The sequence below is a fragment of the Balaenoptera physalus genome (assembly GCF_965194825.1).
Source record: "Balaenoptera physalus genome assembly, chromosome: 6".
NCBI classification, from domain to species: Eukaryota; Metazoa; Chordata; class Mammalia; order Artiodactyla; family Balaenopteridae; genus Balaenoptera; species Balaenoptera physalus.
Window position 1 is genome coordinate 137,997,201 of NC_138885.1, and position 25,233 is coordinate 138,022,433.

At 64.4% G+C, this 25,233-nt stretch overlaps 1 protein-coding gene across 5 annotated transcripts in view; it reads right to left on the bottom strand.

Annotated features, from left to right (window-relative positions):
* KIF1A (kinesin family member 1A) overlaps positions 1-25,233 on the bottom strand; it is a 93,072-nt gene that overhangs the window by 16,125 nt on the left and 51,714 nt on the right. For 2 of the 5 annotated variants that reach the window (XM_082465294.1, XM_082465293.1), the window contains 16 exons: positions 24,932-25,080; positions 24,391-24,569; positions 22,840-22,977; positions 21,877-22,143; positions 15,200-15,318; positions 12,867-12,952; positions 12,010-12,148; positions 11,652-11,820; positions 11,427-11,517; positions 9,953-10,071; positions 8,918-8,973; positions 7,331-7,439; positions 6,997-7,063; positions 6,815-6,899; positions 4,061-4,166; positions 1,619-1,645 (listed from right to left, as the gene is read on the bottom strand). In XM_082465294.1, coding sequence (XP_082321420.1) covers positions 1,619-1,645; positions 4,061-4,166; positions 6,815-6,899; positions 6,997-7,063; positions 7,331-7,439; positions 8,918-8,973; positions 9,953-10,071; positions 11,427-11,517; positions 11,652-11,820; positions 12,010-12,148; positions 12,867-12,952; positions 15,200-15,318; positions 21,877-22,143; positions 22,840-22,977; positions 24,391-24,569; positions 24,932-25,080 — 1,906 coding nt within the window. The remainder of the gene's footprint in view (positions 1-1,618; positions 1,646-4,060; positions 4,167-6,814; positions 6,900-6,996; positions 7,064-7,330; positions 7,440-8,917; positions 8,974-9,952; positions 10,072-11,426; positions 11,518-11,651; positions 11,821-12,009; positions 12,149-12,866; positions 12,953-15,199; positions 15,319-21,876; positions 22,144-22,839; positions 22,978-24,390; positions 24,570-24,931; positions 25,081-25,233) is intronic. The other 3 variants (XM_082465296.1, XM_082465295.1, XM_082465297.1) reach the window with 3 other exon arrangements.

Below are 25,233 nucleotides of genomic sequence, written 5' to 3' on the forward strand. Positions count from 1 at the left end.
AAACGCAAACGTGCACAGAGTGCCCACACACCCCCATGCGATCGTACTGATGGGCCTGGAAGTTTCCACTCATCAGGGAAACAGCCCCTAAATCGGGTCCCCTCCAGGGATGAACCCGAGCCGACGGGATCCCGCCCCAGAGCCTTCTGAGAACCGGGAGACTGTCTGGGCAGGCTGCAGCCGCCTCGGCCAGCCCAGTCCGCCTCCAGGACCAGCTGGCAAGCTGCCACCTCCAGCAAGCCCTCCGGACTGCCCGAGAGGCAGGTCCCTGCTCTGGGCCCTGCAGGGCTGTGACCCTCCTCTGGTACAGCCTCCACTGCCGTTTTCCTTGACCAGGTCTCTGCCCCACCCAGCTGCGTGTCCCCAGGGAGGGCAAGGATCTGTCCCTGGAGTGCAGGCACACGTCCTCAGGCACACACCCAAAGGAACCACAGTCTGCTCGCTGCCCCAGGGGGCCTCAGCTACAGCTGCCCGGGGCACATTCACAGTGACCATCTGTCCTGACACACCACCCCCATGACCTGACAAGGACACGGCCTCAGAAGGTCCTGTTGTGCCCCCAACCTGGTCCTCGGGCTCCCCCCTCATAAAGGGGCAGGCACCACCCCATTCCCCTCCCTGCAGCTTAAAGCCTCAAACATCCGCACTGGAAGCCTTCCTGCTGCTCCTTTCATCCTTCAAAACAGTGACCCCCAGGGCCACCAAGCTCTGGCCACCATCCACAGGGACCCCCGAGCTGCCCACCCCAGCTTGGCCCGCAGAAGCCTCCCCCTCACATCCCGCCCAGCCTGGCAAGACGGTTACGGCCTTGACCCTCCACTCAGAACAGACTAGACTCTCACGGACAAAGTCTGAATTAGGGACCGTGAGGCTGTCCACCCCCAGGGTCTCAAGGACCCTGCACCCGGTCACTGCATGCCAGGGCCTCACTCGAGTCGGGAGGGATCTGCTGTCCCCGGCCCAGGAGCCCGTGCCTCGGGGGGTTGGACCTGGGGCCACCCGAGCGAGTCCAGAGCCTGGGCCCTTCACAGCTTGACCACCCACCTACTTCCAAAAAGGGTGTGCGGTGGCCACGGCAGGAGCATGGCTGGAGCCACCCACCTGGCCAGGCAAGGGGCTCGCACCCAGGCCTGGGAGGTGCAGAGAGAGGAGATCTCAGCCGGGCTGCTCCTGTCTGCCCCTCGGCCTGTGCCCACTACAGCCCCTCCCTCCCTCCCTCCCTCTTTTCTCTTTCACTTTGCGGGGAGTGGGCCTGGCCGGCCAGCCTGCATGCGGGTGCCTGCTCCCGCTGGGGTGCAGGGGATGGGCAAGGCTCAGGAGTGGGGTGGGGGGGGGAGGGGGGAGCAGGAGGTCAGCCATTGTCTACCGAGGGCAGGAAACTACCAAAGCAGGCAAAATCAAGAGTGGGGGCAGAAGGGACTCAGCCAAGGGAGGGTGATGGGGAAGGAAGCAATAGGAAGAGAAAAATACAAAAGGAAATAAAATGAAAGGAGAAGATGGGAGAGACAGGAGGGAGAGGTGAGCAAGTGTGAAAGGAATCCAAAAAGCTGAAATGAAATCTCAGGGCTGCGGGAGTGGGAGGAGCGGCTGAAAGGAAACCAAGGGGCACAAATGGTACCTAGGCATGTCCGAATCAAGAAACTGCCTGCAAAACACAAACAATCACAGGTTAGTGAGGGGCGGGGGCGGGGGCCGGGCAGTGGGGCAGAGGGGCGGCCGCAGCGAGGGCGGGGGCAGCGCGGAGAGAAGCCGGCCGCGGCGACAGGCCCACTCTGAGCCGGGGAGGCTGCAAAGCGCAGGGCCTTTGAGCGGGGAGGAGGCTGAGGCCGTGGCAAAGCAGGTGGGCAGCTGAGGCTCCGAGGCCCAAGCCAGACTTGGGTCTCTGAGCCTCAGCGTCTCTGGGGGCAGAAGGGCCTGCCGGGTCACCCACAGGGCAGCCGGGCCCATCGCGGCTCCGAGGACGTCAGCCACGGTCCAGGGAAGAAGAGGGCCCTCAGGAGGAGCTGCCGGCCTGGCCAGCTAAGCCTCAGAATGTCTCCTGCCTGGGGCCACCCCCTGAGGAGCATCCCCGAGATTTTCCAGGCCGGACTGGGGTCGGGGCAGTCCTGGGGCCATACAGCAAGGGCAGGAGCCAAGCAGGGGCCAAAGCAGCTACGGGCAAGGACAACAGCCCCAACCCAAGGACGTCCTTGAGCCTTGAGGGCCCTGACCGGCTCACAGCTGGCCGGCCTCACTTCCCACAGCCCCCAGGGAACAGGACAGAGCCTGTCAGCGATGGGTCCTCTGGCCTCCAGGAACAGGGCGAACCTCTTTAGCCAAAGCCCCACTGACCCGGGGTCCAGCCAGGAGCAGCTGCCCCCTCCGCTGCCTGGGGACTGAGCCCAGGACGAGGTCCCCTGTGCCCTGCAGCAGCCGCGCTGGCCGGAGGACGGGAACCCAGAAACGCAGTCCTCAGAGCAGGGAGACCGTGCAGGGCGGGAGGCCCAGAGGCACCCCCGCCCCCTTCTCTCCCCCCCCACCCCTTCTCGCCCCAAGAATCTAGGAGTTGCCGGGGCAAAGGAAGGGTCAGAGGTCAGGGGAATGCTGAGGTCATTCTCCAGGTCCAAAGCGGCACTCAGCATGGCAGACAGAGCCCTCCCAGGCCCCACCTCCCCCGGGGTCCCCATCCCTGACGGCCCGGGCACAGCGGCCCGTGTCCCTGCAGGCAGCCCATGCAGGTGGGCACCAGGCCCTCTCTGCCATGTCCCCAGGGTGTGTTCTCATGGTGACAGGCCCCCCACACCGTGCCTCACTGCCCCCCGCCCCGAGGTAAGCCCAGCCAGCCTGTCATGGTGCCCCCCGCCCCCGGGAGAACACCCCCCAGCAATCTTCACCCAACCCCTCCCCCCTCTGGACATGAGTGCAGGGTGAGTTTCTTCGGGAAGGTTCTGGGGCAGGGCTGGAACCAGAGCCACACCTGCCCCCGTCAGGGTCTCTGCCCCCACCCCCCAAGCTGCCCGCACCAAGGGATGGTTCCCTACAGCCCACTCTCCAGGGAGTCTATAAGGAAACCGAGCTCCGTCTGGACCCAGGACCCTTTATCCTCATGGATCCAGTTCCTCCTGCACGTGTGGGGTCCCCGCACTCCGCTCTGAGCACACCCAGCCCTCAAGACATCTTTCCTGCAAACAGCCGCAGAAGGCCGTGGCGACGCCCATGGCTCGAGCTCAGGGCCGGCTCTCGGCTTCTTCCTCCTGGGCCAGGTCGAGCCCTCGGGACTCGGGAGCGCCCTCCCTGTGTCCCCGAAGCCCCAGAGAGCAGCATCTCAGACAGAGCCAAGCCCTCCGACATTCCCCGGAGGACGGCTCTCAGCAGTCATGAGCTGCCTGCCCCGGCTTGGCCCCCGGACGCCTCCCCCTCACATCCCCGCCCAGCCTGGCAAACCCCGACCGGCCTGCTTTGTCAGGGGCTGCCGGGGGGCCACATCCACCCGCCCTGATGCGGTCAAGCTCAGACTGCCCAGGTTGCAGAGATCTTGGTCATCACCTGGGAGCTTGGAAAGGAACAGCCCAGTGACAAGGAGTGTGGGCTAAGCTGTGCCGCTGGGCAGACCTCCACCACGGGACGCCAGACTGCCGACCCAGCTGGACCCTGAACTCCTCCAGGACCCTTGGCCCCAGCACCCCTGCCAGAGGGTACAGACTTGCCCGCAGCGGCGTGGTTGGGAAATCCAACCTGTTTGTCCGCCCCATGCTGCCCACTGCCCCATCCCGCCCGCCCACCCACGAAACTCCCGAGGACGGGACCCGCTCATCCACCGGCAACCCCCACGCGGCCCCTCCGCCGGGTGACCGAGTGAGCTAGCGACAGGACGGTGCGCGGACAATCCTGCCGGGGGGAGTCGCGGCCACAGGCACCCCCCCCTGCACCCCTTCCTGGAGGGCTCAGAAAGGAGGGCTTGGAAAGCTTCGGGCCCTTTGCTGGGCCAAGTGGGCGAGCTGAGAACGCACCCTGGGTCCTGACTCGGACCCTCCTCCAGGGAGTTGGGGAGCAGCCCTGCCGCCGCCCCCAGGGGACTCACCGGTCGTCCTGGGCCGGGTAGATGTATCCAGACGAGAGGATGTTGAGGGACAAGATGTTGGGGTCAATCAAGGACTCGTCGGTTTCCGGGGTGTTTCGGATGCGACCTACAGGAAAGCGGACAGGCCATGTGTCACTTCCCAGGAGGGCAGGCGGGGGGCTGGGTCCCTGCTCTCCGCCTCTGCCTGGGCCGGAGCTTCCACCTGTGAGGCCACGTCACGTGGCTCCCCACGTGGCCACAAGAGCACCTGACAAAAGGCAACACCAGGGGGTGGGGGACAGGGAGGCCTACACAGGATCTGCACCTGCACGTGGTGCCACCTGTCAGTGGGCGTCCTGCCATCTTTCTCCTGCAGCCTAAGTTCTGAGTTTCTTAGTTTCTCAGCCGTCGATAACTCTCGCAGTATCTCCCCCACCCCAACTGATAAGATTCCAATCCCTCAGCCTAGAACTCACAGGCTCTCCTACCTGCTGGACAAGGAAATCTTAGCAAGATGAGAAAGAGAAAATGTTCCCTTTTCTCTTTACACTTAAAAAAAGGAAAAAAGAAAGAAAAGAAACACTATCTGCGTCAAAAATCTCTCCCTGTAAGAAGCATCTCTATCAGAGCCCTCTAAGGCGCCCGCACTCGGGTGGGGGGTGGGAGTGACTCTGTAAACGGCGCCAGAACGGCTATGAGTCAGAACTCCCTCCTGGTGGTTTCATTAATAATTTCGTGCTCTTGTAGAGATCCTTAAATGCACTGCTCTGCTTCCTCGAGGAATAAACAAATACGGACTTTTTTGTGTTAAGCCAGAAAGGAATCCCTGGCCTCTCCCCTCCTCCCCGCCCCCCATGCACGGAGATGAAATAAGACCCAACACCAGGCCAGAATTCTGAGCCCACACGCTGGGGCTCCACTTCCTGGAAGTCTCTTGCAACATTTGAGCTCTGGGAGGAGGCAGGTGTGGGCCTCCAGCCACGTGTCCCCGCAGGGTGTGTCCCCCATGGCTGGAGGCTAAGGCGGGGGAGGGCCACATGGCCCCTGCTGGGGAGGCTCAGCTTCAGGAAGAGACCTGGCCCGTGTGCCAGCCTCACCCCTCCTCATCCCTGGGCGTGGGCTTCAGCGGAGGCTCTTCCGAGGGACTCTGTCCTCTCCGAGTCCGCCCAGGCGCTCCACCTGCAAAACTGATGCCCTCGGAGCCCTGGTCAGGCCGAGACGTCCACTCACAGGTCTGCGAGTTGATGCAGCCCAGAGGGGCAAGCCCAAACCCCTTAACCCAAGAGTGGGGGCCTTGGTGTTCCTGCCAGCATCTCCCCGAATCCCCTTCAATAGCACCCTTATCCCCTCACCACACACATAAGCGAACACCCCTGTTTGCATTTTCAAATGGGATGTGGCCGGGAGAGCAGAGAGAAAGGTGGGATCCCGGGACCAGGGCCTGGCTCCCCAAGACCAGCGAGGGTGCAGCCTCTGTGCAGACACAGGGGTGCTGGTCACTATCCTAGGGATGAAGGTGATGGGGTGGGGCATCAGGGAGAGGTTCCACCAGGACCAGAGCTGGGTCAGTAGGCGGTGTAGACCCTTCCCTCTGGGCAGAACAGGCTCGGGGTGAAGGCGGCATCATTTCCCACCCACGTGCAGTACGTCCGTGAGCGAGTTGGGTGTCTGCTTCATCTTTCTCTTTAAACTGATGCAGGAGTTTTTAGATTCACCCTAAACAACATCTGAAATGGGGGTGTATGTGCTTGTTCTACCGTTTTTCTGACTTGTGTGAAAATAGATACGAAACGTCTAAAATAAAAGCATTTGTCCTGGGGCCCCCAGAACCTCCCTGCTCACAATCCTGCACTTCGGGTGCAGGACGATGGGTCCCTTGTCACAGTCCTGTTACTACACCCTCAGAAACCCCCCTACAAGCCCCCAGGAACACTGCCCTGGAGCTGTTGCCCACCAGCCACAGCAATGCCCCAGGGTGGGCCCTCCACGGGACCCTCAGCTCCAGGCCAGGGTGGCGTGGGCGCCTTCATGCTGATGACACGCTGGAATGGACAGTGGTCCCTATCCTTGAATGGAAACTGGGAAGACAAATTCTTTACAAAGAATCAGCAAAGGAAACGTTTCCAGTAGATGAAAGAGTTCATGATATGAAGTTACAGAAGAAAAGCGTCTAAGCTCCTGGGTGATCTCTGTAAGCTGAACTGTGTCCCCCCAAAAAGACGTGTTGCAGCCCTGTCCCCCAGAACCTTATTTGGAAATAGGACCTTGGCAGACGTGATCAGTCGAGATACTATCACACTGGAGTCAGGTGGGCCGTCATCTAAGTATCTAGGCCCTGTGAAGACGGAGGACCAGGGTGATGTGTCTACAAGCCAAGGATTCCCTACAAACCACCAGAAGCTGGAAGAGGCAAGAAAGGATTCTCCCCTGAGGTTCCAGAGGGAGCGTGGCCCCTGCTGACACCTTTATCACAGGACTTGTGCCTCCAGAACTGTGATAGGATACATTTCTGTGGTTTTAAGCCCCCAGCTTGTGGTACTTTGTTACAGCAGCCCTAGCAAGCTAGTACAGTGATTAAATAGAAATCTGGAATCATCACCTGAGACCAAGCCCTTCTTTTCAGGTGAGGGGCTGGGGCACAGAGAGCCAAAGGCACACAGCAACAGGGGCAGAGCCGTGGTTAGAACGCAGGCGTCTGGCCAGGGGCCGGGGGTGAGCGGGGTGTCTGTGTTCTTCCCCCGAGGCCACCCCCCCGCCCCCCCCCCCGCCACTCACCCACGACCAGCTCTCGCACTTCCTTCCAGTGGATGTGGCTGCCTGTCTCATGCAGCAGTGTCACGGTTATCCGTCTCTGGATGCCCTGCGAGGCACCAGGAGAGAAGACACGGTCAGATGTCCTGGGGTCCCTGGGTAGGGGGGGGTGCTCGAGGCTGGTGGGAGCAGCAAGCGCTTCGCACCTGGTGAAGCAGGAAGGTCCCCATGCACGGCATCCCGCCACGGTGGTCCACCACTGCAGGGATGTAACTGGGAGAGAGATGTGAGAGCTGAGGACCGTGCCCCTCCTCCCAGCCCCCCACCCACAGCACACACACCCGGCCCCCAGGAGCAGAAGGGGTGAAAACAGGAAAACAGATCAGCTGCTCCCTCCGGCAAAGGTGGGGTGGCCCGGTCCGGGGAGACCAGAGTGCCACCACGTGCCACCTGGCCCAGCCCCTGGACCCCTCCCTGCTCCACAACCCCAGAGGACCCCAGCCCATCCCCAGCGTGGGCAGCACCAGCCTTGGGACTTACTCGCCATTGGCCTCCAGCTCGCAGATCTCGAAGTAGACCAGCAGGTCGTACTTGCAGTGGCAGGGCCCGGGGCAGGGCCGCGTCAGCGTGCTGAGCTTGGTGGCGGGCACTGGGGGCGACAGGGCAGAAGCACACACTGGTAGGAAACTGAGAAGCCGCGTGCCGAGGGCGCGCTCAGAGGGGAGGCCAGGGAGGGGACGCCTCAGAAGCAGTGAGGTCGTTGCCCTCCAAGATAAACCACCAGAGGACCCCTCCCCCGGCCCCAGGGTACGCCCCGCTCTGGGTACCAATGGACCTGGGAACAGACGTGACCGTGGGCTTCCCTGTGCCCAGTGGGAGGAGCACTCAGCCACACACACCTGGGCACAGGCCTCTGAAGAGGGCAGTACTTGAGCCCCACAGAAGCAGCAGGACAGAGGAGCCCTGCCTGCTCGGAGGCCACATGACCCGCCCAGGACCCTCTGCTACACCACCCTCACCCTCAGCCACTGCACCAGCCCAAGCACCTGCCTCCAGCTCAAGGGGCCCCGGCCCTCGGCTCCCACTGCCCTCCACAGCCCCTCCTCTGGGCCAGCCCAGAGGCCACTCCTCCATCAAGTCCCACCTGAGCCCCACTACTCCACTACAAATGTGCATCTGGGTGTCCCCCTGGAGGCTGCAAGGAAGGCTGAACAGCCCAGGAAACATAAGGGGCCAAACTAAGACCCACAGAGAAGCCAAGAATAATGTCCACAAGTGGTCAGCAGGCCTGGAGGGGCTGGCGTACATCCCCCTGAGGCACCCTCAGTCCACAGACCACCATCTTACGGGGACTCTGGGGCGGGAACGCAAGGGTCACCGCGGACGCGGCCCAGGAAGCAGCAGACGCACCTCCTGCATGGCCCCCCTCAGGCACCCATGCCGGGGACAATGCCCCCCAACCTCAAGGCGGGTTCCTGGGCTGCAAGGGCCTCAGCTGCACCGCCCGCCCCAGTGCTGACGCTCCAACCTTCTAGTGACTGTGTCCCTGGGCTTCAGCTTTTGTCGTGAGGGCAGGAAAAAACCCTATAACCCCTTTTAACTAAAATCCACCCGATCTCAAGAGCTCTTCCTCCTCCCACCTGCTCCTGGGGCTCTGGGTGCCAGGCAAGGGTGCTGACCGTCCGGTGCTCTTCGTCCAGGGGCCCCACTGGCTTGCCCACCACCAGCCTCAGCCTCCCATGGACCAGCTTCCTGGTCTGCCTTCCACCCCAAACCTTGTCTATCCTGTGAGAGTCAGCTCAGATATCCCGGCCCCACTGAAGCCCCTGCCCCCCACTGTCGGCGCCGGGCAGCCTCACGGGACTCTGGGCAGGCACCACCTGACCGTTGCCCTGCTGCCCTGTGTGTGCCGAGGATTAAAGGACGTCCCTGTACCTTCGCCCTGTGCCCCCCGCTCCAGTGTGAGCCCCTTCCTCCGTGGGGACCCCATGAGGCCCAGCAGGGGCAGGGTGGCCCCAGGAGGCCGGGAGAGCACCGACCCATCACCAGGACTGCGCTCGGCCTTGGAGGGGCCGCCCACACGGGCACCCACTTGCCCAGGCGTGCACCCACGAGGGCCCCGCCTACCTGGCTTGGACAGTGGCATGACCCGCGGGAAATGGCGGCGCGAGGGCCTCAGGGGGCTGTGGGGACAGAAGCACCAGTGTGAGGTGACCAGAGACTGGCGCCTGCAGGACCCCAAGCAGGAGCGGGCAGCCGAGGGCAGGGGCTGGCCGGGGAGGCTAGCAGGCTGCCGACGCCAAGCCCGGGTCTCCCTCCTTCCCTCCCTCCCTCCCACAGGGCCTGGGCGAGGCCCGGTCTCAGGCCCTCCACCAGCTCGGAGCAAGAGGGGGGCCCCGCAGGACCCTAGAGCCCACCTGGAAGGCCCCACGAGGCCCCGAGAAGCGGGGCAAGGGCCAGGGGCTCCCAGGACAGGGCCTCCTTGGCACTCCCAAGGACAGACAAGGCTTCTGGGGCCAAATGCCCCAATACCAGCTCCTCGCTGGGCCCTCTCTTTCCCCGACACCCCAGATGCTTTGCTCTGGGTCCCTCATGTCAGCTGAGAGGAGAGACGGAGGTGGCAACAGGGGGTCCCACTGTCCCTGACGCCCGTCGGCTGTTCCCCCCACGCTCTGGGTGGGGTGGCCTCAGAGGGGACTCGCCCGACCCATCAAGTGAGCCCCCGGCAGGTTGCAGCAACGAGGGAGCAGACGAAGGGCCCTCGTTCAGTCTGGGGAGCTGAGGACTCCAGGGCACTTCGGCGGAGTTCTCGGGGGGCCACAGAAGCCGTCTCCCTGTGGGCCACCCCGGCCTCCTCCAGCCCAGCACCCGGCTCCCCTCGTCCCCAGGATGCAGTCTGTGCGCAGCCTAGGCTGAGGTTCTGACAGCGACGGTCTTTAAGAAACCCCTCCTCAGTCCTCAGGGGTCATCTCTGACCCGCTCTGGGTCCTGCCGACCCGGGAAACCGGCCGCCCATAGGCAGGGAGACAGGTGTTGGGAGGCGCACGGCTCTGCAGCCGCCACACCAGGCCTGTCCAGGGCACGGGCTGACCCTGCTGGCCAGGAGGTGGAGAGGCCCTGACCCCCATGACACCCTGACCCCCCTGACCCGGGGCCGCTGACCTGAGCACGTCCTTGCAGAGGGGCGGGAATGGGTGCTGCTGGTAGTGACCGAAGACCTCGAACACGATGGGCTGGCTCTTGATGTACTCGATGAAGGACTTGGTCACCTCCACTGCGATCTGGAGGGAGGTGTGGTCAAGTGGGGGAAGGAGAGGCACAGAGATAAGTGCCCAGCCTCCACAAAGGACCCAGCACTCCAGGCCCAAATTGGAGACCCCCAGCCGGGCTGACCTCTGCCCACGAGGGGGGCAGCGCTCCTTGCCTAGGTCTGTCCAGCCCACCTCTCCTACCGTCACACTCCCAGTGGACAGGCCACTGGGCAGCGGCCCTAGGGCTCGCTCCCCAGGACAGATGGGGCTGGGAGCCACTAGGCTCAGCTGCTCTTTCAGAACACGGAGCTGGAGGGGCCTCTGTGATCCGCTCTGACCCTTCTCGGGCCCTCGCCCACTCACCAGGAGTTCTGGGTTGAATTGCGTCCCCCTGATTCATATGCTGAAGTCCTAACTGCCCCCCGCTCGTATGTTTAGAGACAGGGTCTTCACAGAGGTGATCAAGTTAGAATGGGGCCCAATCCAACATGACTGGTGTCCTTGTAAGAAGGGGACATTTGGGCACAGGCACGGATGAAGAGATGACGTGAGGACACAGGAAGAAGACGGCCGTCTACGAGCCAAGGAGAGAGGCGGGGACAGATTCTCCATTACAGCCTCAGAGGGAACAGCCCTGCCCACCTGGATCTTGGGCTTCCAGCCTCCAGGGCTGAGAGGTGCTAAGTCTTTGCTGTTGAAGCCCCCAGGGTGTGGGGCTCTGCTGGAGCAGCCAGGAAAGGAATCCACCAAGCACACCTTCAGACCTGGCGTCACTTCACTGCCTTAGAAACCATGGGAGCCCCTCTTCCCTGAGGGTCAGGACAGGCTATAGTCCGCAAGGCCCTTCTGAGCAAGGCCCCTGTGCCTGCTTAGGCCACACACCCACAGCCGGGCAGCCCAGGGTCAAACTCACACTCCCTGGCCTGGCCCACGAGGCCTTGCCACCTGACAGTTTCCATCATGGCCCCATTTTCCTGCCTCACACCAGAAAGTCCCTGCTCTCCTGACAGCCTGACTTGGAGACACTCCCCGGCCTGGAGCTTTCCTGGCCTCTCGGGCGTCTGGCCGGGCATCCTGCAGCTCTCCGCGTGCCCTGCCCCGGCCTCAGCCCCAGCACCAGGCCAGGGTGGCCTCGCCGGGCACCCCAAAAACTGCTCATCCACATCTGCCCAAGGCTCACTGCAGGGAGCCCTCGGGGGCTCTGATCTGCCCCCACCCCCAGTCTTAAACCCACCAAGGCCCCCAGTGCCCAGGACAGGGCTGGTGCTCAAAAGAGAGAGAAGCAGTGACAACGAGAATGAATGAAGCTCAGGGAGCCCGCACAAAGCCCCGGCCCCCAGGAGGGGCCGATCATGGCGGGGGAGAGGGGGGCTCTAAGGACGTACGTTTTGGACGTGGTAGAAGCCGAGTGGGGGCCCCCTCCCCGTGTTCTTCAGGGGCTCCGTAGAGAAGGCCTCGTCATGGCGATGAATGAAGCTGTGAACGGGGAGGAGATGTTTGGCGGGTGTGGGGCCTGAGCACGGGGACCCACAGCCTCCAGGGGGTCACCAGGTGCCCCCCGCACCTTGCCGAGACCCACCCGCACAGCCCGGCCCCGGTACAAGACTCACTTGAACTGGCAGAAGATGTCGGCGTATTCGGCGGAGATGCTGGACGCCTGCAGAACGGTCACGCGGAAGGTGAAGGTGCTGCCCAGGCCGAGGTGGTCCAGGGCGGCATCCAGGGGCCCATCCAGGGCGGCTTTCTCGGGGCTGTCCAGGAGGCCCTCCGGGGTCACCGCTGCTGGGAGCCAAGGGCAGAGGGGCATGGCGGGACCCGAAGGGGCTAGAGCCCGGGCTCAAGGGCTGGGCTTCACCACCCGTGCCGGCTAAGAGGCGGGGAGGGGGTGGGGGGAACGAGGAGGAACTCCAGGCCCTTGCGGGGCTGGGCCGTGTCCCAGAGCCTGTCCCAGCAGCGGCAGGGACCCACCTGAGCAGGTGTTGTTGTTGACCTCATCGGCCGAGGGCCCCGCGTCAGCGCCCTGGCCCTGGCCCTCCACGATCCGCAGCTCCTCCTGGGAGGTCCCTGAGCGGGACATCCCCACCACGGGGCAGGACTCGGACTGGAACTGTGTGGGCAGGGGACAGAGTCAGACAGAGCCGGCCTGGGTGCGGCCACTAGAGCCGCGTCGAGGACGGGGAGCCTCGTTCCAGGCCTGCCCTGCCGTGGGCGGCAGCCACCTCCCCAGACCTGTCTCCCATGCTGTCATGGCCTATGTTAGTCTACCAAGTGGAAAAGGAAGGTGGGACACGGTCTCTGGCCTTAAGTTCTGTCCCCTCTCCCCAGCCAGTACCCCTCCCTCAGCTCCTCCCCGCCGTGGGCAGGACGCAGTGAGACTCTCCCACTGGCTATCAGGGCCCTGGCCAGGTACCCCGCCACCAGGTGCCCCCATAGCCTCTGCTGCCCCGTCCATGCCCCCCGTGCCCCCGCATTCTCTGCCCGATGCCCTCTGCCCCTCCTGTGCGCCCCCAGCATTGACGACCCCTCCAAGAGGGACCGCTGGGGGGCTCTGGGCCCAAGACCTCAGAAGCACTGAGGTTCAGGGTGGGGCGGTGGGTGGCCGGGTGGTGTCAGGTTAGGAAAGGGCCTAGAGGAGAGAGAAGGAGCTGCCCGCTCCGGGGAGCACCGAGCGGGGCCCCCCTCTCTGCCCTCTCGCCTGAGAGCAGAAAGGGGAGCCCTGGAAGGAAGATACTGTCTACTGTTCCCCCGAGTGAGGCCCGGAGTGCTAAGGTCGGGCTGGAGGCCTGTCTAGTGGCGTCCGCGGCTGCACCACCCTTGCACACTACCTTCTCAAAATGCTGGTCGTCAAAGGAGATTTTGGCGGTTCCCGATTGGCGGACGCCGGAGCCGTAATCAGGGGCCTCTTCGTCGGCTGAAACGGGAACGGAGCAGGTGGTCAGGGCCCAGCTTGCCCCCCGGTGGGAGTGGCAGAGCTGCCGGGTGCGGGGAGGGCACGGGAACCAGGACGGGTTCTGACCCACTTTGGGGGGAACCCCGACACTGTCAACTGGCTCTGGAAGAACGAGGGCACCACCCTGGGCACACTGACCCCCAGCCTGTGCTAGCCCAGGGGCCAGAGGCAGCCACGTCCTCGGCACGGCCTGCTCTGATGGGCCCGCGAACTCCACATTTTCAAAACAAAACCTTCAACCCCTGCCCCTCTCCCACCCCAGCCCCGCTCACCCTCCCCCACCTGTCCTGGCCCAGACTCAGATGCTCCAGCAGAACCCAGGGGCCCTCCGGGCCCTACCTCCCCCTCAGCAGGGCCTGCCCCACCAGGTCCTCCTGGCTTCCTCTGGGAATCGCACCTGTCCCTCTGCTGCCACCGTCACCCATCTAGACACTCAGTGTCCCACACGCTCTCACACCCCCTCCTTCACAGAGTTTGGGATTCCCCGCTGTGCTTGGGACAAAACCCTAACCCAACCCTATTCCTGCTGCCTAAAGGACCCCAGATCTGACTTCCCACAGACTCCCTGGCCCCCAAGTCCAGCCACTCTGGCTAAATGCCACCCCAGCAGACTTCACAGACCCCAGGGGGCTCCAACCCTCTGTTCCGCGGTCTTGTCAGGGTGCTAACACCACCATGCTCTCCACCCTGGCTGCCCGAGGGGCCGTGGCTCTGTCCCACCATCACCCAGGGCTGGCCCAGGGCCTGTGCACAGCAGGGCTCCGTGTTGGGAGACTGGATCAGCCGACCCCTGCCATGGTCGAGGGCAGGGGCAGGTGTGACTTCTGAGACCGCTGAAACAACACCCTGTGGCTTTGTAAAGTTCCCTCTCCTCCACCACAGCCACTAGACAGGGGACGTCAGGTGTGGCCCAAGCACAGACAGCGTCTACCTATAAAGCAGCCAGCTCAGTGGGATCCACTCAACAGGGCTGAGCGGGTCAGGAAGGGCCAAGGAAGAACCCAGGGAGGACAGAGCCCCCGGAGATTGCAGGGGCAGTGTCCCCGGAGGGATGAGGGTGGCACTAGATGTTCCCAGCATCCCTGTCACCTGGCTCTTCCCTAGAGCCACCCTCACCCCCCACCCCAGGCTCCCCCTTCTCAGCTGGGTCCCCAGGGGCCTCAGCACCATGGTGACATGACTGGGAGGTGCTGGAAAGAGCACCTGGAATGATGGGGTAGTGAGAATTTGGCGAGGGGGGGACCAGACATCCAGAGTGGGGTCGCATGAGCTGTCCGGTGGGAGTACAGGCCACCCAGGTTGCTCACACTCCGAGCCTCCCTGTCTCGGCCTGGAGCCACTCCGCTGCCACACACTCTGTCTGTCCTGCCCGGTTCTGGCCCCAAGGTGCCTGGGCTGCTGAGACGTGTAGAGGAAAGAAAGTCCTGTGGAGCCGCCAGGGGCCCGAGGGCAGAGAAGGGAGGAACGGACGTTACAGTGCGAGCACCTGGCCCTCTGGCCGAGCGCTCCCACATCTGTGTTCTCCAATGATCTCTCCACATTCCTGCCGCTAAGAAACTTCAAAGTGGATGCCATTTTCCAGGGAGCAAACCCAGGCTCAAAGGCGTTGTGTGGCTGCCCACGGCCAGGAGGGGGTGCTGGGAAGGTGACTAGGCAGTGAGAGGGGGTCTGCCTCTGCAGTGAGGAGGGCTGTATCGCCAGGCCCACGGTGGAGGGGGATGTTCATGGCCTCTGGGGACACAGGCCAGCACATAAGAGATCAAGGGGTCTAAAGGGGGCAATGCTGGGGAGTCAGGAAGGCTGGGGGGCTGCAGTGGGCAGGGCCGGAGCTAAGGGCTACAAGTCTGTGCACCTGCCCTGGGGCTGAAATGGCGGTGGAGGGGGAGTGGCGGGGGGCACCTCTGCGCCAGGCTGGCTCCGTGGGTCCACCTGGGGCTGCCTGGTGGGAGGCCCAAGCCAGAGTGTGCTCAGACAGCCCTGGGCTCGGCCTGCACAGTCCCGGAGGCCCCAGCCGACCAGGAAGAGTCCAGGAGGCCAGAGCCAGGAGCCGGGCAGCAGGGGCTTCTCCCACAGGGAGAAACAGAGGAGGCCAGGGGCCTGGGTGGGGCTGGATGCACACGGACCACCATGTGAGGCCCGCAGAGGTCTCCCCACCCAGGGGCCCCATCGGTGAAGGGACAGAGCCAGCCCGGGCTGCCCCGCACGCACCTGAGATGGCCTGGACGGCCACGCGGAGAAAGCCCTTCACCTCGCCCTTCTCGCTGACGATGGCCACACGGTGCACCAGGGGCACGGGGTACAGCAGGTTGCTCAGGTACACGAAGGCCCTGGGGGGAGGCAGAGGCAGCGGTCAGGGCCACCCCACTGTGCACTGTGACAGGCGGCAGCGGCTGCACGGCCCGGGCTCACGACACAACACTGCAAAGCAGAGCGAAGCGGGCAGCCAGGGTGGCAAGCAGCAGGGCGGGTGGGCAGGCAGGGCACTGCGCTGGGCGGGGTGGGGAGAGAGGGGTCCTCGGCCACAGAGGAGACAGGAAAAGGCGCAGGGACAGGGGGCACGGGCGCTGGCGGGAGCAGAGGCTGTGGTGAGGGGGTGGGCCAGGGCGAAGCCCACGGCCTGAGCAGAGAACAGCCGAGGAGGGAGGTTTCAGCCTGCTTCAAGGAGGAGGACCTGGGACCCGCCTCGCTGACCTACGACCCTCACGCTGGTGCTGATGTCCCCCCCGCCCCCATCTCCCCACCCGTTTCCCAGTGGCCCCTGACGCTTGCTCACGGACCCCACGACGGAATACGCCTCATGATTCCCTCTGAGCCCCTCCAGGAACACAGTGGGTGGGAGCTCCATGATGTCAGCAAAGCCAGGGCACCCCCCCCTCACCGGGGCCTGGGGTCCGGCTGAACGGAGCCCTGAGGACACCCCAGAAACCGTGGCACTGCCTGGCACGGCCCTACCAGCTTCCAGGGTGCCCAGAGCCCCCCCTCTCCTGTGCAGCTCAGCTGTGCACCCAGCTAGTGCCAGCACAGACGGGACAGAGGCCACGTCACCCCGGCGGTGCCCCTCTCCCTGAGCCGGCCAACGTGTGGGAGTCACATGGGCAGCCAGGAGAACAGGGGGGTCCCTGGAAGAGCCTGTGCTGCCCCACCGGGTGGGTGGTCTGCTGTGAGCATAGCTCCTCACCATTCGGGGCACCCTCCTTTCGGGAGACACCCTTGCCTCCCACCCTGCTCTGCCCTCCCCTCCAGCCCAGAGGAGCAGACCTCGGCAGCCCTGAGCTCTCTGGGCTGGGGGTCCAGGGGGTGGTCCTGGGGGAGGGGCACGGCTTGGACAGGATTTGGACAGAAAAGGGTGGGAGGCGCTGGGGAGGAAGTGCAGAGAGTGGGGTGAGGGAGGCCCAGGGCCTCGGCCAGGGATGGGGGGAGGTGGGAACACAGGTGAGAGCAGCAGGGAGGACAGTGGAGGGGAGGTGGGAGTCTGCTGGCCAGGTGGGCGCTGGCACCAGGTGCATGGCTGGTGGGGGAGGCAGAGCTGGGAGGACGGGAGGAGAGGCGTGTCATCCCAGTCACCCTGCCCCTCTCCCAGGCTGAGCCGCTGGTGTCACCCCATGCTGAGAGCTCCAGGGTCTCCCCACTCTGGACCCTCTGTGGTGAGAGGCACGGGGAGGGGCCCTTCCCCGGGGGCCCTGATTACAGGCCCTGGAGTCCCCTCTCAGCTGGGCTCCTGATCTTGCCGTGTCTTCCCGCCACCCACCCCTCGCAGGAGGTTGGAAATCTGAGCACCGTCCTGGCTTTTATCTCAGATCGATGAGTTCTACCTCAAAACTCTCTCTGAGATCCGCCACCCAGCCCATCACCCCTGGCCTCCCTCCCGCTTCCTTCACGGCCTCCACAGCCGCCAGAGGGGACTCGAGGCGCGACCAGACCCGCACCTGCCGTGGCCCCCAAGCTCTTTGCATCCAAGAAGCACCTGAGCCCCTGCGGCAGCCCCGCCCGCCCCGCTCAGCCCCGCTCTGGCCCCCGGCGCCCATCTCCCTGCTCCTGCCACTGCCCCCAGCCGCTCCCATCTCCGCATCCAGGCCGCCTTCTGCACGGCTCTCCCTGTTTGTCTGAATTCACTAGTAGGCCCATCTCTGTTGACTGCTTTTCGCTTTCTGGGCACCCACAGGCCAAGGCAGGCCCCAGTCAGGGGAGGGTGTGCTGCCTCCCGGGCCTGAGTGTTATCCGGGCCGCCCTCCTGGGGCTAGAAGAAGCCCCTCTTCCCCAGCACAGTGCCCCTTCCTTCCACGAACTCTTTGGGGGCAGCGTGTAGATGGATCGCGCGGCGGTTGGCGGGGGCCTGGGGCTCCACTGCCCCGACCACCCACTAAGGCGAGCCCCAGCCCTGGTCCCAAGAGGACACTGAGGCCCAGAGAGCGGAAGCCCTCGCCACAGCAGCAGAGGGCGCCAGCAGGCAGGGGCCGACCGGGGTGGGCTGCTGGCCTCGCCCAGCACCTGCCTCGGGACGGGACGGCGGTGGCCTTCCCTTGCCGGGCACCTGGGCTCCTGGCCAAGGGCCTTTGATTGACATTGGGAGTGGGAAGGGGGCTACCATGAAACGAGCAAAGTCATGAGGTCCAGAAGGGGAAACGGAGGGGGCCCAGGATTCAGGCCGTGGGAAGAGGTGCAGACCCTGCTCGGCCCCTGCACCCGGAGGCCTGTCCCCTGGGTTGGGGCACCGCCCAGCCACCCTACCCTGCCTGAGAGCGCTTAGGGAACTAGGTAGGACAGCCCCAAGCTGCACGGCCAAGTCAGCACCCACCCTCCAGCAGGTGCAGGACCTCTTCCCCAGGGCAGGACCCCTTCCCCGGGGCACTGCCCGCTGCAGAAAGCCGGGTGTCAGGAGGCTCCCAGGAGCCCCAGGCACGGCCGAAGGGAGGGGCCGCGGCCTGCCCACTCCACCCGCAGCCTACAGGGAACCCACAGGAGGACCCTCAGGAAAGGCGGGGACACCTCTGGTTGTGGGCTAGGTGAGGGCATGGTGCCAGGCACGGGGGTGCTTAATCAGCACAGCTTGCCCAAGGGAGAGTTTAAAGGCTGTCCAGGGCCACCTGGCCAGAAGGGAAAGCCAGGCTCAGGGCCGCTTCAAAGCCCCCAGCCCACCCAGGGCTGCCTTCCTGAAAGGGTCAGGGGGCAATTCCACAGGGGCTTCAAGCTCCCAGAAGGCCACTCACAGCACCCTGGAGGTGACCCGGGACCGCCCCTGAGGGGCAGTAACGGAGGGGCAGGAGGTTATCCCTCCCCTTTTGAGTCCGCAAAGGCCAGGCCAGAGGGAATCTGAAGCACTGCACAGAGAAGTAAACTGAGGCAGGCGCCAGACCCAGCCCAGGTCATAGGCGAGGCCAAGGCAGGCGGGCCCCCTCCTGGCTCCCCCCCAGGGCCTCACTGCTCCACCAACCTACTGTGGTCTCCTGGGGGGCGCTTTCTGCCACATGACCCACCCGTGGGCACAGACACTAGGGTCCCACACATCAGAGGGGGCTGCGCCCCTCGTGTCCCAAGGCTCAAACAATCCCATTGGCAGCCCGCGAGACTGAAAACTCCGGTGAAAAAACCGTCTGCGCCTGCCCCTCCAAGCTCACGGGGGAGGCACTGGAGCCCCCAGCACCCCGGGCGGCAGGTGCGCCCGCGTCTCCTCCGCTCACATCCCAACACGGAGACCAGGGCCCCCTCCAATGGCACATCTTATTTGGATTGGCTGCGTCTTTCTCTCTTAGGGGCACAACTACGGTGCCGGAGAGCTAAGACGTCATGCTAGAGCTGGTGAAATACGCCATTCCTGCCCCATTTCACAGGTGAGGAGATGGAGACTCAAGGACATTAAGGAAGTTGCTGGCGGCAGAGCCCCAGCTGGGATGAGACCCCACAGGCTGGCTCCTGTGCGGCTCCCAACCGTGTGGACACCACGCTCCATTCCCCACCGGCTTAATTAACGCAGCTCATTAATTAAGTAAATCAAGCCTTTCTTGATCTTTCAGGATTTCCCCAAGTGAGAGGGGCAAGAAAGCCCAGATACTTCTGGCATTGAAAACCGCCAGGGCCGGGGGCCCCGAGGGACCCCTTGGTTGGAAGTTGGGTTTTACAATGAAAAAGACGCCTGGACCCCACGGCCACGCCCACCCTCTCTGAACTTCGTTACCCGCCTGTGAACGGCCTGCTCTCACGCTCGCTGGGGCGCCCAGGTGGGTTCGCGTGCAAATCCAGCTGCGGCTCTGGGGCCGGTGCTCCCAGAGGCGGAGGAAGCCACACTGCATACTCTCTCCTTCCTGCTGCCCCTGGTCCCCGTCTGACCAGTGACAGTGACCGGTGCACTCATCCAGGAGGGACCCCTGGGGCCCAGCAGCCACGGCCCCTGCTGGCAGCACCAGCCTCGAGGGCAGGGGGCGGGGGCCGGAAGACCCCAGGCCCACCCCGCCCGGCAGCCCCAGAACTTGAGGGGATGGGGCCCACGCTGCAGAGGCTGGGCCTCCCCCTCACTGCCCACCAGGTGCCGGAAACGACCTGACGTCAGCACCCGCCCCCCTGGGCCAGAACAGCCCAGCCCTGTCCAGAGGACCCTGCCGGCCACGGCGCACCTACCCGCACACGGGGTGGCTCGGAGCCTCGCGGGTGACGATTCGGGCTGAGCGGCTCGGCACGCAGAGCGCACCCAGCTGGGAGCTGAGGGCTCGGCCTCGCCAGCCCAGATGGCACAGAGCGGACACGGCGGGTCAGTGCTTTTCCACCCAGAGTCTTGAACACGTCCCTTGGGCAGTCGCCAGTCCCCCTTCCCCGGGACCCTCCATCCCAGACAGTCACCCCCTCGCCTTCCTCTCTCTGCAGCCCACCCGCCTTCTGAAAGCCACGGCCCGAGCAGGGAGGATCATCGGGGAAAACTGAGCCCCCAGGCCCACTTCCTCTACCTGGACTGGCCCATCTCACCTCCCAGTTCACTGGCACCCAGACCGCCAGAGGGAGAGGCCCCCTGGGGGGCTGACCCTGGACTTGGGTGAGGAGCCCCGGGTCAGGACGGGGGAGGCCCCTGCCAGGGGCCCTGTTCACAGAGGTGAGGGCACCTTGAAGCAGGCTGAGACCCGCCGGAGAGAGAGGAGGTGGCAGAGCCGGGGCTGAGTGTGGGGCAGCGCTAACCACGAGATTGGTGAGGTGCAGACGCATGCTGGGGCCCGGAAAGCCTGTCCGAAGGGAGACAAGAGTGGGCGCCCCAATTTCGCTTAAGCTTTGGAGAGAGAGCCAGCAGCTACCAGAGGGAGAAAAGGAAACCAAAGACGGGGTCCTTCTCAGGGCCTGGGCCTGCACAGCTGCTGCGCGGGAAAAGCCAATTCTTGCCAAACCAAAAAGATCAGGACGTTTCCAGATGAAGCCCCTCGCAGACGGCCGCCGTGGGGAGCTGGCCTCTCACTCGTGGCTTTGGTTTGGCTTGGTGGTTTTGTCACATCCCAGATCCACAGAGGGGGGAATGTCGGAAGGACCCAGCTCTTTCCGGCTGAGACTGCAAGAGCCCACCCCCATTTCTCCCGGTGTCCTCGCCCCCGTGTGCCCTGACCCCACGCCTGCCTGGCACCCGGCAACCCTGGCCCTAGCGGCCGGGCTTTCTGAGAGGCCTGCGTGGAGCTGGCCCTGGGGCCGCACTTCCCGCTCAGGCTCAGCAGAGCAGGAAGCCCGGCCGGGGCATCTCGGAGAGAGCCACGCGGTTCTGTCCAGTGGGCCAGCATCTCGCACTCAGGGAAGACTAATCAGAATAAACCCATGGCGCGCCAGCTGAGAACCTGCTTCCTTCCAAGAGGAACCAGTGGGGCCTTCACTCCATCACCCGCACCCAAGGGCTCCCAGTGCAAACCCCGCTATCTGGGGACCAGCCTCTGTCTTCAGCTTTCAGTACTGGTGCTCCAAGGTCAAGACTTCCAAAAACTTCCATCAGTCTAGCCCAAGGAAGCAATCTCAAACTCCTAAAGAGGTTGCTGTTAAAATTATCTTACACCTTTGCGTATATGCAAATTCAGTTTTTGTGAGCTTAATTTCCTACTACTACAGCTAGGTTTCTAGGCCTTTCCTTCACCTTCTTGCTTGCATTCCATTCCATGGTAATAGACATAAGGATGGACTATATATGCCCAACCTGCCTGCAGGGCGGGGGACCCCGCTCCCCCCCTGAACTTGACCTCTCTCCTCTGTCCAGGAAACTGAATCATGGGCTCCTCTGCAAAGGGCACTTTCCCATGAGGGCACGCAGCCACCGGCACCGTCTCCGGCACTGACGGCCTGGGGGTCAGGAGGGACAGGACGCCCTCACCTTTAGACAGAGACTGGCTCAAGAGAGGCCGGGCTGCCCGGGACCCAGGGCTTCAGAAGGAGGCCCTTCCACTGCCCGGGCGCCTGCCCTTCCTTCCGTGCCCCCCGGGCCGGCCGGCTCCAGCTTCTGCTGCTCCTCCCACAGAGAGGGCAGGGGCCCTGGGAGCAGACCAGGACCCGCCATCTCTTTCGGAAAACAGTGGAGGGAGGGAAAGCCACCCTGGCTAGATGCATGGCTCCACCTTTCCAAATGCCCCCGCGGGCCCTGAACGGGCGGGGGCGTAGCTCTTCCCGGGTCCCGGAGGCCTCTCTGCGGAAACAGGCCCACCTGTGCGGAGCCCGTGCCCCAGGGCACCCTGCCCTCCTCCATCACTGGGGCCCGCCTCTCCCCGCCGGGCCCCTCCAGGAAGGCCAGGAGCCCTCGCGCTCCCTCACGCCCGCTCCTTGGGGAGGCCCTGCTCGCCGGGGGTCACGCCCTGACGGCGGTCAAATTGTGCCCGCAGCAGTGCTCCTGTGCAAAAGAGCTGGTTCCTTCCCAGCATGCTGTCCTCGACCTCACCAACCTTCCTACTAAACTGAACAGGGGGGGCCGGTCGTAAAACGGGTCCCGGCCGTCGCACAGCACGTGCTCCGGAAAGACGTCGTCCTCCAGGTCCTCCTCCTCCTCCTCCTCCTCCTCCTCCTCCTCCTCCCCCACGCTCTGCTCCTCAGCAGGCTCGGTGGCGTCGGAGTCGGGGCTCGAGAAGGTGGGGGAGGGGGTGAGAGCAGCCATGCGCTCGCTCATGCATGTGTTGAGAAGAGGGTAGCTGTTGCAGCCAGAGATGACTGAACTGGGGTTAGTACGACAAGACAGAGAGAGGTTAACGCCAGCTCCTGGGGGGCGGGCGGGGCGGGGGGGTGTCTGCCGAGGAGATCCCAAACCAAACACACAGACCGTCAAGAATGCTGCCTCGACGGGCAAGAGAGCCAAAGTGCCCGGTCCCCAGGCGTGGGAAGACACCACACGGGGGTCAGTGTAAAGCTCCGGAAGGTTCCGGAGGGCACCGGCAGGTAGGATTCTGGCCGGGTGTGGCTGAGGTCGGTGAGGGCCTCGGGAGCCTGGCCGCATCGAGGCCTCAGAAACCATGCCCCGTGGGGGGCAGGGGCCGGGTGCAGCCCCCGGACCAGGAGACTGGGGACAGCAGGCATGGACTCAGCTCTGGGAGGACACGGCTCTGCCTCCTGCTCGCACCCCACCTGAAAGCCTGACCGAGCCTCACATTCACACACACGGACAGCTGTCACCTGACGGCCGTGGTCCCGAAGTGGGGGTGGGTGGCGATGCTGAGACCCCCTCCCTGGTCAGGGCCCACTGGTGTGTGGAGAGGACTGGCCAGGGGGCTCAGACCAGGAAAGACCAGGGCCGGGGAGTCGGGATGGAGAAAGGCATCTGGCCGGCCCCCTCCTCGTGTCAGGGCCGGGGCCCAACCCCTCGCTGCCCCCCACCTTCTCTCCATCTCTCAGCCCAGGGAGAGGGAGGCGCCTACCTGCCCACGAGGCGGAACCAGGGGAAGCGGTCGTAGAAGGGGTCTCCACCAGTCACCACGTTGTCACAGTCCTCAATGACGCTGGAGGGCACCTCGGCCGCCCGGTCGTACATCTCCCGCATCAGGTCCAGCCGCTGCCTGCAGGGCAGAGGTCAGCGTGGGCCCGGGCGGAGCATCCTGGGGTCTCAGGCCCAGCCCGGCTCAGGCCACAGCATCCTGCTCAGGGTCACCCACGGCTCAAACTGGTTTGCCAGGCGGACCCTCCGGGGTCCTTGGAGTCGGCCGACTGTGGCCAAGGGGCTTGCAGTTCGCCACACGTTCCTCTCAGCCCCCGTGATGGCCATGGGACGTCAGCCGGGTGGGGTCGGTGACCAGCCACGCTCAGGATGGGGCGTCAGGGCACGGAGCCCCGGAAGCTCGGGGAGCAAAAGATGAGTGGTGAGAAGACACAGGAAACAAGGCATTTTAGAAGCTATCCCCCGGAAAACCAGCAGGTGGTGGGAGAGATGCAGACGTCTCCCTCGGGGGCTCAGGTACAACAGGAGGGACGTGGGGGGGGGACATCCGCCCTCCAAGAGCAGACGGTAGCCCAAGAGGGGCTCCAAGAGGACGGGGCAGGGGCAGGCGCGTGTTCGTGAATGCGCGTGGGTCAGTGCATGTGCCGGGGGTGGGGACCTCATAAGAAGGGAAGGTGTCTGCGTGTGAGGGTGTGTGAGTGGGACGGAGTGCGTATAAACGTGTCTCCGTGCGTGAGCGCGTCTTGACCACGTTTTTCGTTCTCTGTTTCTCATGACGTTTCGACATCTCTGGGGCCTGCCCCAACAGTGAACAGCCTGTGGGTGAGCCCACCTCCACACAAGCCACCCCACCCGCCCCTTAGCCAATTCGCACGCCAGCCGGTTCCCCAGCCCTAAATCGCCCGGGTACAGCCGGGCCCGAAGCCCGCAGGCGTTACGCTGACCAGCCACTCCTCGCTGTTCACCCTGCCCTGCTTTGCCCATGAAAACCTCGTAGAGGCCGTGGCGAGGCCCTCCCCTCCCTCCTTTGCCCCCGGACAGCCCTGTGCCCATGCGCCTCTCGTTTCTAGGGGCACTTGAGCAACATTAAAATTGTCTTCAGTGGCAAAAAGTCGTCCTGTCACCTTCACCCAGGAAAAGCCAGGTGCACGTCAGGGTGAGCGTGTGGGACCTGAGGTAGAGCCGTAGGGCAGACACCTCCCAGGACACCTGGCCGTCCTCCCTGGGCCCCCACCCAGCCCTCCTCCACCCCCCCCAGGTGGAGGAGCCCCCAGCTTCCTGCAGCGCCTCACCCGCCCCTTCCTCCAAACTTTGCCACTGCTCTGGTCGAGGAGAATATGGATTCTATAACGAGGCTGGAGTAAGTAGGAACTTATTTTTTTCGTCTGATTTTAAAAGATATCAAAACAGGAGAAAAAGCTGCCTGGACACGTGAGCCCCATGCATCCCACGTCCACCTCCGTTTCAGTGGCCTCAGCCCAGGCCCGGGGAGCAGCCCCGCCCCACTGCCCACCGCACGGCCCACCCGCTGCACCTGAGTTTCTCCAGCGTCCAGTAGTGGGTGGCCCCGTTCTTCTGGTCCTGGACCTCCACGGCCACAATGGTTCGGGGGAAAGGGCGAGTCTCTCGGTCTTTGGCGGCCTCTGGGGGCAGCAGGTCAGGCGGCAGTGGGGAGTACAGTGTGTCCGTAAGGAGGACAAACTGGAACTGGACCTGTGACCGGTGAGGAGGACGCCCGTCAGCCCCAGAGAGGGCGGAGCCTGGCCCTGGAAGGGCCTCTTTCCCACTCCCAGAGATCCCGCTGCCTGTCCCTCAACCGTTCCCGGAACCTTCCCACCGGCCGCTGGAGAGGAGGCTCCACCTGCCCACCGGCCTGCCTGCGTGTCCCCCTCTGTCAGTCCCGGGCCCCCCCTCCAACTGCCCACCCTCCTCCTGGGGGCTGCAGGTCAGGGGGTCCGCCCCGCCCTCCCGGGAGGCAGAGCAGCCTGGCACCGAGGCCCGGCAGGAAGCAGGATGGGTAATGCCCGCCCTCCGAGGCGCAGACAGCGGGGGCAGGGGCAGCGGCAGGGGCCCACCTTCTTCTTGAGCTCGACGCTGATGGCGTTGGCCTCCTTGAGGAAGATGGCGTTGCCCCACAGCAGGTCCCGCAGGGACGTGAACTGGTACCATTTCCACTTCCGGAAGGCCCACAACGCCAGCTCACACTCCCTCTCCGTCCACTGGACTGTGGGGAGAGGCACACGTGGTCATCACGGGGCTGGGGGCTCGGGGCTCAGGGCTCGGGTCCCCACTTTCACACTAACTGGCAGCAAGCTCTGCTGCAGCGAACAACCTCGCGCCCGAAAGAGGCCGCCAGCTCCACCAGTGTGAGCGCCAG